Below are 14710 nucleotides of genomic sequence, written 5' to 3'. Positions count from 1 at the left end.
TGTGTCCCCTCTCTTCTCCATGTCTCTCTTCTACATCAACATGTGTCCCCACTTCTTCATGTCTCCTTCTACATCAACATGTGTTCCCTCTTCTACTCCATGTCCTCCTCTACATCAACATGTGTCCCCTCTTCTTCATGTCTCTTCTACATCAACATGTGTCCCCTCTTCTTCATGTCTCTTCTACATCAACATGTGTCCCCTCTTCTTCATGTCTCTTCTACATCAACATGTGTCCCCCTCTCTTCATGTCTCTTCTACAATCAACATGTGTCCCCACTTCTTCATGTCTCTTCTACATCAACATGTGTCCCCTCTTCTCCATGTCTCTTCTACATCAACATGTGTCCCCTCTTCTCCATGTCTCTTCTACATCAACATGTGTCCCCTCTTCTTCATGTCTCTTCTACATCAACATGTGTCCCCTCTTCTTCATGTCTCTCTCTACATCAACATGTGTCCCCACTTCTTCATGTCTCTTCTACATCAACATGTGTCCCCTTCTTCTTCATGTCTCTTCTACATCACATGTGTACCCCACTTCTTCATGTCTCTTCTACATCAACATGTGTCCCCTCTTCTCCATGTTCTCTTCTACATCAACATGTGTCCCCTCTTCTCCATGTCTCTTCTACATCAACATGTGTCCCCCTCTTCTTCATGTCTCTTCTACATCAACATGTGTCCCCTCTTCTCCATTTCCTCCTCTACATCAACATGTGTCCCCTCTTCTTCATGTCTCTTCTACATCAACATGTGTCCCCTCTTCTTCATGTCTCTTCTACATCAACATGTGTCCCCTCTTCTTCATGTCTCTTCTACATCAACATGTGTCCCCTCTTCTTCATGTCTCTTCTACATCAACATGTGTCCCCTCTTCTTCATTGCCTCTTCTACTTCAACATGTGTCCCCTCTTCTTCATGTCTCTTCTACATCAACATGTGTCCCCTCTTCTTCATGTCTCCTCTACATCAACATGTGTCCCCTCTTCTTCATGTCTCTTCTACATCAACATGTGTCCCCTCTTCTTCATGTCTCTTCTACATCAACATGTGTCCCCCTCTTCTTCATGTCTTCTTCTACATCAACATGTGTCCCCCTCTTCTTCATGTCTCTTCTACATCAACATGTGTCCCCTCTTCCTCATGCCTCTTCTACATCAACATGTGTCCCCTCTTCTTCATGTCTCTTCTACATCAACATGTGTCCCCTCTTCTTCATGTCTCTTCTACATCAACATGTGTCCCCTCTTCTTCATGTCTCTTCTACATCAACATGTGTCCCCTCTTCTTCATGTCTCTTCTACATCAACATGTGTCCCCTCTTCTTCATGTCTCTTCTACATCAACATGTGTCCCCACTTCTTCATGTCTCTTCTACATCAACATGTGTCCCCTCTTCTCCATGTCTCTTCTACATCAACATGTGTCCCCTCTTCTTCATGTCTCTTCTACATCAACATGTGTCCCCTCTTCTTCATGTCTCTTCTACATCAACATGTGTCCCCTCTTCTTCATGTCTCTTCTACATCAACATGTGTCCCCTTTTCTTCATGTCTCTTCTACATCAACATGTGTCCCCACTTCTTCATGTCTCTTCTACATCAACATGTGTCCCCCTCTTCTCCATGTCTCCTCTACATCAACATGTGTCCCCTCTTCTTCATGTCTCTTCTACATCAACATGTGTCCCCTCTTCTTCATTTCTCTTCTACATCAACAGGTGTCCCCTCTTCTTCATGTCTCTTCTACATCAACATGTGTCCCCTCTTCTTCATGTCTCTTCTACATCAACATGTGTCCCCACTTCTTCATGTCTCTTCTACATCAACATGTGTCCCCTCTTCTCCATGTCTCTTCTACATCAACATGTGTCCCCTCTTCTTCCATGTCTCTTCTACAATCAAACATGTGTCCCCTCTTCTTCATGTCTCTTCTACATCAACATGTGTCACCTCTTCGTCATGTCTCTTCTACATCAACATGTGTCCCCACTTCTTCATGTCTCTTTCTACATCAACATGTGTCCCCTCTTCTTCATGTCTCTTCTACATCAACATGTGTCCCCACTTCTTCATGTCCTCTTCTACATCAACATGTGTCCCCTCTTCTCTCATGTCTCTTCTACATCAACATGTGTCCCCTCTTCTCCATGTCTCTTCTACATCAACATGTGTCCCCTCTCTTCATGTCTCTTCTACATCAACATGTGTCCCCTCTTCTCCATGTCTCCTCTACATCAACATGTGTCCCCTCTTCTTCATGTCTCTTCTACATCAACATGTGTCCCCTCTTCTTCATGTCTCTTCTACATCAACATGTGTCCCCTCTTCTTCATGTCTCTTCTACATCAACATGTGTCCCCTCTTCTTCATGTCTCTTCTACATCAACATGTGTCCCCACTTCTTCATGTCTCTTCTACATCAACATGTGTCCCCTCTTCTCCATGTCTCTTCTACATCAACATGTGTCCCCTCTTCTCCATGTCTCTTCTACATCAACATGTGTCCCCTCTTCTTCATGTCTCTTCTACATCAACATGTGTCCCCTCTTCTTCATGTCTCTTCTACATCAACATGTGTCCCCACTTCTTCATGTCTCTTCTACATCAACATGTGTCCCCTCTTCTTCATGTCTCTTCTACATCAACATGTGTCCCCTCTTCTTCATGTCTCTTCTACATCAACATGTGTCCCCTCTTCTTCATGTCTCTTCTACATCAACATGTGTCCCCTCTTCTTCATGTCTCTTCTACATCAACATGTGTCCCCTCTTCTCCATGTCTCTTCTACATCAACATGTGTCCCCTCTTCTTCATGTCTCTTCTACATCAACATGTGTCCCTTCTTCTTCATGTCTCTTCTTCATCAACATGTGTCCCCTCTTCTTCATGTCTCTTCTACATCAACATGTGTCCCCTCTGTGGAAAGAGACTCTGAAAGTTTCAGGAACAAAGATTCTCTCTCTTTTTGATCCATTTCTATAAAAACCTGTCTGAAAATCAGCTGATCAGATTTTGGCCACTTTATGATGTCATAACGATGTGTTGTCTTGTGTAACCATTAGCCAATCACCAACCAAGGTAACCCCCCCCCCCCCCCCTTATCACCTGAATCTCCTCCTAGAGCACCATTGTGTTCTTTGTAACCAAATGTCTCTCAGAGGGGCGTGGGGAGGGGCTCCTTATTTTCATCTAAAGTAACAGACAGAGAATCAGCACTTTGGAAACAGGGCTGAAACAGAGGGGATTATGGGTAATGCTGCAATGATCTGTTTGGTGTTTGCAGCCAAACACTTCAGAGACATGTTTTGTATATATCTGAGAGCTATAATATGTTGACGAAAAACAGTATAATAGGGGACCCTTTAAAGGAACTTGCTTTCCTAAATGCACATCAGCCGTAGATGATGGCATAACGCATGCTGCTTGAGTAGTAGTTTGGCTGACTGAGAGATGTAGCAAGTTATACATTTTCTGTGAGTAAAAGTAGATTTCTGGAAATACAGTCAATCATCATCCTGGTGATTTCTTCGCAGATAAACCTATTAACCCCGTCAAAGAGCCGTAATTCCCATCACTACTCCAGGCTCTCCTTAAAGGTGGGGTAGGTAAGTTTGAGAAACCGGCTCGAGATACACTTTTTGTTATATTCCATGGAATGCTCTTAACATCCCGATAGCAATGAATATCTGAAGTGCTTTGACAACAAATCCATAAAATCATCATCTGTGGAAGCTGTAGCGCTCTGGGCACAAACTTATCTCGTGCCCTCATTGGTCATGTGCGCGCTCGTGTGTGTTGGAGGAGGGGCTCTGTGAGGAAGTGGCAGATTTGTTCTGGTCGTGTATTTTCAAATTCTAGCGCACTCGAGCTGGTTTCTCCAAACTTACCTACCCCACCTTTAACCCACGGTTCAACTTTAATATTCATATCTGGATCATATCAGTTTTCCCCAACATGACATTTGTGGTATGGCTAGCTGGATATTATTTAATTTCATTTTAATTTCAAACCTTTATTTAATCAGATTGGTAATTATAATTATATAATTATATTGGCAATCATTTCAATTCGAGTCTTGGTTCAACAAATTCATCTGATCTTGCCTCTGTCACATCGTCCAGAGTTCATCTGACTAAAAGTGAATCTGTGAAATTGTGAGAGCAACCACGAAATGTGTAATGAAAACATGATTGGTTCATATTTGTAAAACAACAAGGTGAGAAACAGCTTGTGTCCGGAGTTCAGCCCAGGTTACTTCTGTTTTCGGATATTGTTCTGTTTCTGGCTTGTGGACTTTGAGCTGTGAGTTTCTTTATTTTTGTATTATTAAATCTTCTCAGTTTTGCCCCTCAAAAGGTCTCGATTGCTTCTGCTTGAGCTTAGTTTTAAGTTCTTCTATGTATACAGTGTCTACAACTCAAAGAGTGCAGCTCCAAATGTTAATTAAATCATGTCATATATTAAGAAATATAAACAATCCCTTACATATAAGTGTTAAATATGTTAGGGGTAGGGTACTGGCCTTTTTGTCTTCATATATTATTTATTTTGTTGTAATATACTTCTTAATCTTTAATGTATGTACTACAGTATGTCTTTGAGCTGCAGTAACAACCCCTTCTAGGGATCAATAACGCTTCAACCTTATTGGCTGTTACTCTGGCTTTACAGTATATACAACATCAACACAAATACTACCTTATAAACGTCTTACCAGGTGTTTGACGCTGCCGAGCACCGCTGTGGTGAGGATTCCCGCGAAGAAGGCCACCAGGTTCAGGCTGGCGAGGATCCAAATCAAAACGTAGAGAGTGAAAACTTCCTCACAGCTTTTTACTCCAACATACTCGTAGTAGTTGTTCAGGTAGCCTCCACTGCGGAAGAAAAACAGAATCAGTTGTAATTTAAAGGTCACCTATTGTGCAAAATCCTCTTCTTCATGTCTCTTCTACATCAACATGTGTCCCCTCTTCTTCATGTCTCTTCTACATCAACATGTGTCCCCTCTTCTTCATGTCTCTTCTACATCAACATGTGTCCCCTCTTCTTCATGTCTCTTCTACACTTCACTACATGTGTCCCCTCTTCTTCATGTCTCTTCTACATCAACATGTGTCCCCTCTTCTTCATGTCTCTTCTACATCAACATGTCTTGTCCTCTTCTACATCAACATGTGTCCCCTCTTCTTCATGTCTCTTCTACATCAACATGTGTCCCCTCTTCTTCATGTCTCTTCATACATCAACATGTGTCCCCTCTGCTTCATGTCTCTTCTACATCAAACATGTTTCCCCTCTTCTTCATGTCCTCTTCTACCTCAACCATGTGTTCCCCTCTTCTCATGTCTCTTCTACAATCAACATGTGTCCCCCTCTTCTCATGTCTCTTTCTACATCAAACATGTGTCCCCTCTTCTTCACGTCTCTTCTACCTCAAAACATGTGTCCCCTCTTCTTACCGTCTCTCTACATCAACATGTGTCCCCCCTCTTCTTCAATGTCTCTTCTACATCAACATGTGTCCCCCTCTTCTTCATGTCTCTTCTACATCAACATGTGTCCCCTCTTCTCCATGTCTCTTCTACACTCAACATGTGTCCCCTCTTCTTCATGTCTCTTCTACATCTAACATGTGTCCCCTCTTCTTCATGTCTCTCTACATCAACATGTGTCCCCTCTTCTTCATGTCTCTTCTACATCAACATGTGTCCCCCTCTTCTTCATGTCTCTTCTACATCAACATGTGTCCCCTCTTCTTCATGTCTCTTCTACATCAACATGTGTCCCCTCTTCTTTATGTCTCTTCTACATCAACATGTGTCCCCTCTTCTTCATGTCTCTTCTACATCAACATGTGTCCCCTCTTCTTCATGTCTCTTCTACATCAACATGTGTCCCCTCTGTGGAAAGAGACTCTGAAAGTTTCAGGAACAAAGATTCTCTCTCTTTTTGTCCTGATCCATTTCTATAAAAACCTGTTTGGTGTTTCAGCCAATCAGAGACAGGCTCTGGATATATCTGAGACCTATAATATATTGATGAAAGACAGTATAATAGGGGACCTTTAATGGGTTTGCCAATGATATCTAATATTGTAGAAAATGTTATTCTCTCACTTGGCGCAGTCGTACAGGTCGCAGCAGTAGCAGGTCCCGCTTCGTACCGTCATGTTACACGACTCCATTGGACTCCAACAGGTCACCTGGGAAAGGAAAATGCAAATCCAAATGTGTCACAGTTCACCCACAAATAACACGAGTTTGGACAATCATTTTCTTAAAGACATTGAAAGCAAATTAGAGACATAAGCATTTCATGTCACAGCCACTGAATACCTTACATTGAATGGATATAAATGTATATGTTTTATAAGATAAGATGTACTTTATTGATCCCAATTTGGGACATTTTTTAAATAATATTCGAAATAATATTCACCTCTTTGCATTAAAACATCAAATGTCTTCATGTGCAATTTTGCAAGCTGATTTTTTTTCAATACTCACAAAATAGGATCCGAAAAATGTTCATTGCTTATTCAATCGGTCAAATTGAAGATGCAACATTTTCTGAACCTACATTTTTTGGATCTGAATTTGTGAAAGGTTGATAAAAACATATTTCCACAGAACATTGTCAATTATATATATTTGGTAGTTTACATTTTTTACATTTTTAGTATTCAGTAGATGTTAGAAAATGAAAATGTTTGTCTCTGTTTTGCTCCCATACGTTGGTCTGCACTCACAGAGGTGTAGAAGTTCTCGTAGACGTAGCTGCTGCCGCCGCTGTAGTACTGGCATCGGTCTGCTTTCAGTGGACGCATGTCCTGCCAAAAGTTAAAATATGGAGAAATATCATCCACAGAATGTCATCAAAGACATCAATCTAACGTCATTCAGGTTACATCCAAGATATTAAGAAAAACAAAATTGACAAGATAACCCAGATGTCTTTGATAAAAACTCGGTTTGTATTCGGTTTGGGATACATTTCCCAAACCGCACTCGGCCCAGTTTGAACACAAGGTTATTTTCCTGGGAAATTTCTCAGGATTTTGAAATATATTGAACTTTAAGGTCCTGGACTTCTATCAGTGCTCCTGCTGTGTGAGCGATGTGTGTGTGTGTGTGTGTGTTTGATTCAGACCAACACTAAAGTTCCCTGGACGATGAGAAAATCTTTCCCATCTGTTGCATCCAAAATAGATTGGGAAATGCAGGTTGAAATATCCAATATTTATTTGATGACTGTTATCGAAAGTGTGCTGTGTGTGTGTGAGTGTGTGTGTGTGTCCTAGCATTACTATACTTGTGGGGACCTAAATCTGTTTCCACAGTCACGTGTGGGGACTCGCCTCCCTTATGGGGACAAAATGGAGGTCCCCATGAGGTGAATCATTAATTTGAGGGTGAAGACTTGGTTAGGGTAAGGGTAAGGTTAAGGGTAAGGGTTAGGGTTAGGCATGCGTTGGTTATGATTAAGGTTAGGATAAGTCTCCAGGAAATGCATGTAAGTCAATGTAATGTCCCCTGAAGTGATGTATACATGGTGTGTGTGTGTGCTGTTGTTCAATAAATCTGTTTTGTGCTTTTCTCTCCTTAACTTTGCTTGTATCATAAAAAGGGCATCACACACAGAAGAACAAAAGGTTAAAGGTGGGGGCTTGACTCCTTTTACTTTATTTGATTTTGCCAATCTGAACTAATCCCTTCTCCTGGGTCTGTCTGTAACAGGTTGATGCGATAAAGTTCCTGATCCTTTACTGCAAAAACGTTAAGTCATAAACATGTCTTATTATTAAGGAGTTCTGTATGACCTGTTGGACAACATTATGGACTGCAGAATATTAGAAAATTACTACTTTGTGATACAAAATGCAACGCGATAATGACAAATACAGGATTTTTCACAAGTATCTGATTGAAGGCAACGTCATGCTTTCTGTAGCGGAACATTTCTATGCAATTGACGTGTTTTTTGGCAAGAAAGTATTCCTTGTCTGGGTTTCTCTCCCGTTCCTCGCACATGTTACAGGTGTTACATTGTTGGATAAATTGATCAAAATTGATAGTGATCGATCGGTGGTTTTCTTCGTATCGACAGCCAAAAAAGTTAAAACATAAAGTTTCGTATTTGCCTTCCTTCATCTTGCACGCCCTGCGATTTGACTGTTGGACGTGCACACCTGGGGCTGTTGATGCTGAAAGGATATACTGTCGAACCTCATTCAGAATAACAGAAATGTCAGCCTGGATTCATTTTAGTTTGGTCCAGAAAGATAAACACAGGTCTTCTAAACAAAACAGCCAGAAAAATGAAATGTATTTTAATCACTTCAATACTTGTCTGCCATTATCAGTTTGCATGATGAGAGAGAGGCTCTGACCTGATGTTACTCTGCGAAGGGTTGTGGGCTGACCCAAGAAGAAGAAGAAGAAGAAGTACGGTCAATAATCTCTTCTCTGTAACCAAACTGAGTACATGATGTACAATGGTTTTACATTTTGAGTTAGATGAAAAGATTGATACCACTCTCATACATATGTGTGCTAACAATGAAGCTACAAAAACATATCAGACTTGATGTGATGAAGTATTACTGGATCGTATAGTTCGTAATGTATTGTATCGTATCGAATGGTTTTCTATTGTATCGTATCATATTGCTTTGTAATGTATCACATTGTTTCGTAATGTATTGTATCGTTTCGTAATGTATCGTATTGTTTCGTAATGTATTGTATTGTTTCGTAATGTATTGTATTGTTTCGTAATGTATTGTATCGTTTCGTAATGTATCGTAGCGTATTGTAATCTATCGTATTTTATTGTATCGCATTGTTTCGTAATGTATCGTATTGTTTCGTAATGTATTGTATCATTTCGTAATGTATCGTATTGTAACTAGGGCTGTTAATAACGCGTTAACGCAAAAAAAAATTAACGCCACTAATTATTTTAACGCGATTAACGCATGTGTATTTTTTGTCCTCGGCCGCCCCGTAGTTTCAGAGCGCATCGAGTTTAAAATACCATCTACAAGCTGATGCTGACAGCCCCGCTCCTGCCGCCCGCTTGCGGCAGACCACACTTCCACGCTCACCGACAGGCACCGACTGGCTATTGGGAGGACCGGGAGGGTGTGTGTATGTGTGGCGCGAGAGAGAGACCTTACGTGTATTGTTGTTGTTAGCATCTGGTGCTAGCTAGCTGCGCTAACGGATATAAGGAGCTGCTTAAATGAAAACAGAGGACCGACATTTCGCCACAACTGCGCCGAGCACTTGACTTTATGCAGGAAGTCAGACAGTGGGACATTGTACGAACAGTCAGCACACTCAGCACGGATAGTGCGAGCAACATGATTGCAGCATCCAGGCAGCTCCGGTTCGAGCATATGCTTTGAGTTGCACATAGCTCCAACGATCACACACACACACACACACACACACACACACACACACACACACACACACACACACACACACACACACACACACACACACACACACACACACACACACACAATTTGTATTGTATTATTGTATGAGAGAGGTTCCAGGTTGAATTCAGGCGAATATTTGTAATGTTCAGAGGTTGTTGTGTTTAATATTCATGAGAATTTTGTCATTGTTCAAATGATAATAAACATTTGCATAAAGCATATTTGTCCACTCATATGTTGATAAGAGTATTACAAACTTGAAAAATATTCCTCTAAGGTACATTTAGAACAGATAAAAAATGTGCGATTAATTTGCGATTAATCGCGATTAACTATTTTAATCGACTGACAGCCCTAATTGTAACGTATTGTAATCTATCATATTTTATTGTATCATATTGTTTCGTACCTCTCTGAAGAACCAGCACCTTACCGTGGTAGAGAGGTTTGTGTGCCCTGATGAACCTGGGGGCTGTGTTGTCTGGAACCTTGTGTTGGGGGCCAGACTAAGATTGGTTCAAAAGACCTCATGAAAGACGACACAAGAAGTGAGGATACCCGGCCCGGAGGAAGCCCGGGGTCCCCTTCTGGAGCCAGGCCCAGAAGGAGGACTCGTCGGCGAGCGTCTGGTGGCCGGGCTTGCCACGGAGCCCGGCCGGGCCCAGCCCGAAAAGGCAACGTGGGCAACACCTCCGCTTCTCCGTCCCGCGGGCCCACCACCTACGGGAAACAGCGATGGGGTCGGGTGCGCTGCCAGAAGGGTGGGCAGTGAAAGCGGAGGGTCTCGACGGACCAGACCCCGGGCAACAGAAGCTGGCTTTGGGGACGTGGAACGTCACCTCTCTGGGGGGGAAGGAGCCGGAGCTTGTGCGGGAGGTGGAGCGTTACCAGTTGGATCTGGTTGGGCTCACCTCTACGCACAGCGTCGGCTCTGGAACCTTACTTCTGGATAGGGATTGGACTCTATTCTTCTCCGGAGTTGCTCAAGGTATGAGGCGCCGGGCGGGTGTGGGGATACTCACAAGTCCCCGGTTAGGTGCTTTGTTGTTGGAGTTTACCCCAGTGGACGAGAGGGTCGCCTCCCTACGCCTGCGGGTTATGGGGGGGAAAACTCTGACTGTTGTGTGTGCTTATGCACACAACAGCAGTTCAGAGTATACAGCCTTCTTAAGACCCTGGAAAGAATCCTGTATGGGGCTCCTGAAGGGGACTCTTTAATCTTGCTGGGAGACTTCAACGCACATGTGGGCAATGATGGAGACACTTGGAGGTGCGTGATTGGGAGGAACGGCCCCCCTGATCTGAACCGGAGTGGTGGTTTGTTACTGGACTTCTGTGCTAGTCATGGATTGGCGATAACAAACACCATGTTCGAACATAAGGATGCTCATAAGTGTACGTGGTACCAGAGCACCCTAGGCAGAAGGTCCATGATCGATTTCGTTATCGTATCATCGGACCTGAGGCCGTATGTTTTGGACACTCGGGTAAAGAGAGGGGCGAAGTTGTCAACTGATCACCATCTGGTGGTGAGTTGGGTCGAGTGGCGGGGGGAAGCCTCTGGATAGACCTGGTAAGCCCAAACGTGTAGTTCGGGTGAACTGGGAACGTCTGGAGGAGGCCCAAGTTCAGGAGGCCTTCAACTCACACCTCCGGCGGAGCTTTTCGGGCATTCCTGTGGAGGTTGGGGACATTGAACCAGAGTGGTCGGTGTTCAAAGCCTCTATTGCCGAAGCCGCGGCGGGGAGCTGTGGTCTCAAGGTCCTAGGTGCCTCAAGGGGCGGTAACCCTCGAACCTCCTGGTGGACACCGGTGGTCAGGGAAGCCGTCCGACTGAAGAAGGAGGCCTTCAGGGATTTGTTATCCCGGGGGACTCCCGAGGCAGTTGCAAGGTACCGACAGGCCCGAAGGGCAGCAGCCTCATCCGTGGCCGAGGCAAAGCAGCGGGTGTGGGAGAAGTTCGGAGAAGACATGGAGAAGGACTTTCGGGCGGCACCAAAGTTGTTCTGGAAAACTGTCCGACACCTCAGGAGGGGGAAGCAGGGAACCATCCAAGCTGTGTACAGTAAGGATGGGACGTTGTTGACCTCAACTGATGGAGTGTTAGGGCGTTGGAAGGAACACTTTGAGGAACTCCTGAACCCGACAACTCCGCCCTCTATGTTAGAGGCAGAGCTGGAGTATGACGGGGGATCAACACCAATCTCCCGGGGGGAGGTCACTGAGGTCGTCAAACAACTCCACAGTGGCAAAGCCCCGGGGGTGGATGAGATCCGCCCGGAAATGCTGAAGGCTCTGGGTGTTGAGGGACTGTCATGGTTGACACGTCTCATCAACGTTGCGTGGAAGTCGGAAACAGTACCGAAGGAGTGGCAGACCGGGGTGGTGGTTCCCCTATTTAAAAAGGGGGATCAGAGAGTGTGTGCCAAATTACAGAGGCATCACACTACACAGCCTCCCCGGGAAAGTTTACTCTAAGGTACTCGAAAGGAGGGTCAGGCCGATTGTCGAACCTCAGATTGAGGAGGAACAATGCGGATTCCGTCCTGGTCGTGGAATGACGGATCAGCTTTTTACTCTCGCAAGGATCCTGGAGGGGGCCTGGGAGTACGCTTATCCGGTCTACATGTGTTTTGTAGACTTGGAGAAGGCGTATGACCGAGTTCCCAGGGAGTTACTGTGGGAGGTGCTGCGGGAGTATGGGGTGAGGGGGTCTCTACTCAGGGCCATCCAATCTCTGTACTCCCAAACCGAGAGCTGTGTCCGGGTCCTCGGCAGTAAGTCGGACCCATTTCCGGTGAGGGTTGGCCTCCGCCAGGGCTGCGCTTTGTCACCAATCCTGTTTGTAATATACATGGATCGGATTTCGAGGCGTAGTCATGGGGGAGGGGGTCTGCAGTTCGGTGGACTAAGGATTGCACCACTGCTTTTCGCAGATGATGTGGTTCTAATGGCTTCATCGGTCTGCGACCTTCAGCACTCACTGGATCGGTTCGCAACCGAGTGTGAAGCGGCTGGGATGAGGATCAGCACCTCCAAATCTGAGGCCATGGTTCTCAGCAGGAAACCGAATGGACTGTCCACTTCAAGTAGGGAATGAGTCCTTACCCCAAGTGAAGGAGTTCAAGTATCTCGGGGTCTTGTTCTCGAGTGAGGGAACAATGGAGCGTGAGATGGGCCGGAGAATCGGAGCAGCGGGAGCGGTACTGCAGTCGCTTTACCGCACCGTTGTGACGAAAAGGGAGCTGAGCCAGAAGGCAAAGCTCTCTGTCTACCGGGCCATTTTCGTTCCTACCCCTCACCTATGGTCATGAAGGATGGGTCATGACCGAAAGAACGAGATCGCGGATACAAGCGGCCGAGATGGGTTTTCTCCGCAGGGTGGCTGGTGTCTCCCTTAGGGATAAGGTGAGAAGTTCGGTCATCAGGGAGGGACTCGGAGTTGAGCCGCTCCTCCTTCGCATCAAAAGGAGCCAGTTGAGGTGGTTCGGGCACCTAGTTAGGATGCCACCTGGGCGCCTCCCTAGGGAGGTGTTCCAGGCACGTCCAACTGGGAAGAGACCAAGGGGTAGACCTAGGACCAGGTGGAGGGATTATATCTCTTCGCTGGCCTGGGAGCGCCTTGGGATCCCCCAGTCAGAGCTGGTTGATGTCGCCAGGGAAAAGAAAGTTTGGGGCTCTCTGCTGGAACTGCTACCCCCGCGACCCGACCACGGATAAGCGGCAGAAGATGGATGGATGGATGGATTGTTTCGTAATGTATTGCATTGTTTCGTAATATATTGTATTGTAATGTATTGTAATATACTGCAATGTAGCTTATTGTAATCTAAGGTATTGTAATGTATCGTATGATATTGTTTGGTAATGTATCGCATAGTTTTGTTTCGAATCCGAGTCTTTGCTACACAGTGGGATATTTTCTTCCACTTACTTAAGATTTTATGGCACTCTCTCTCACACACACACACACACACACACACACACACACACACACACACACACACACACACACACACACACACACACACACACACACACACACACACACACACACACAGAACAATAATTCAAGTTGAAATCACTGATTTAAACGTTACCAATTTGTATCGGAAAAGTTATGATCGTCTCCATGGTAGCATAAAAGCTTATTTTGTCTTGAAGTATTGATTGTGAAGACACAAGAACACAGTTGAATTTTGTGAAATGTCGACGTATATTTAATTAAAAACTATAATCAAGAGCACCATTGTTGGTAGTTGTAAGGGCGTTACATCAAATTATAAAACTGTTTTTTCAGAGTGAGTGGATCCAAGTGGAATTCATTTGACTTTATTTTAGAGGCTGGAAACAGCAATGAAGTTAATTATTTTGTATACAGTTAAATGTTTTATCAGGGAAGCATCTTGCTCTCGATCAATCACATTCAGTAACATTAAGCCAAAGGAAACCGGACGGAGCCGCTCGGTCCTGCCCAGTTTGTTTACTCACCTTAAGATTTTATATCTGCTAATCAAAGCTGTTAAAAGAAACCCTTATAGCTAGAGCATGTTGTAAAACCTTATGGGAACTCGTTTTCTGTGTAAATATCGCGTTGTTGGCCCCCTGCGGGCCAAGAGGCTCACATTAAAGCAGCGTGAGGATTATTATTGCTTTATAGTGTAATGTTACTGCTTTGTTCCATCGTCCATAACAATCATATCAGATTTCACAGTTTACGCAAGTAAGTGCCGTTAACTCACCATGTTAAACACAACACAGGCGCCATCAATCACCACGCACAGGAACGAGCCCATCACGCCCAAACTGAGGAACACTATCGCTGCAGTCAGCTGGAGCGGGAACAGAGAAAGAAAACACATATGAGAGGATTTCCAAATAAAGCTGCATGACGAGAACAAAACACATGTTGGTTATTTTCCTTCCAACATGTTAGATTTGCAAAACAGTCACAGCAGGAACAGTTTGGAAGCCATACTTAACATGTGATAGTTGTGGAGCGATGTCTTCACACGGCAGTTTGCTTTAAAAAAGGGTGTTTCTTTGTAGCATTAATCAATAAAGAGAATATTGCTTTAATCTTGAAATGTCTTGTGTTTGAATGCAAAATTATAAAAAATTACATTTTAATATTACATTTGTATGGATTTCCTATCTCATCTCAGAGGGAGTTTCTCTCCCACACACTCGCGCTTCTATTGGCTAGCACTCCAACACATTATACGTGATAGGTTAAGCGGTTGACCAATCACAACAG

General features: G+C 44.3%; 1 protein-coding gene across 2 annotated transcripts in view; it reads right to left on the bottom strand.

The window, feature by feature from the left end:
* Positions 1–14710, bottom strand: part of LOC117546003 (transmembrane protein 255B) — a 44143-nt gene that overhangs the window by 20594 nt on the left and 8839 nt on the right. For both annotated transcript variants that reach the window (XM_034216081.1, XM_034216082.1), the window contains exons 4-7: positions 14196–14285; positions 6754–6834; positions 6122–6207; positions 4720–4879 (exon numbers count right to left, since the gene is read on the bottom strand). In XM_034216081.1, coding sequence (XP_034071972.1) covers positions 4720–4879; positions 6122–6207; positions 6754–6834; positions 14196–14285 — 417 coding nt within the window. The remainder of the gene's footprint in view (positions 1–4719; positions 4880–6121; positions 6208–6753; positions 6835–14195; positions 14286–14710) is intronic.

The sequence above is a fragment of the Gymnodraco acuticeps genome, unplaced genomic scaffold (assembly GCF_902827175.1).
Source record: "Gymnodraco acuticeps unplaced genomic scaffold, fGymAcu1.1, whole genome shotgun sequence".
Lineage (NCBI taxonomy): Eukaryota > Metazoa > Chordata > Actinopteri > Perciformes > Bathydraconidae > Gymnodraco > Gymnodraco acuticeps.
Note: the sequence above shows the minus strand (reverse complement) of the source record. Positions and strands in the feature narration are given on the sequence as shown.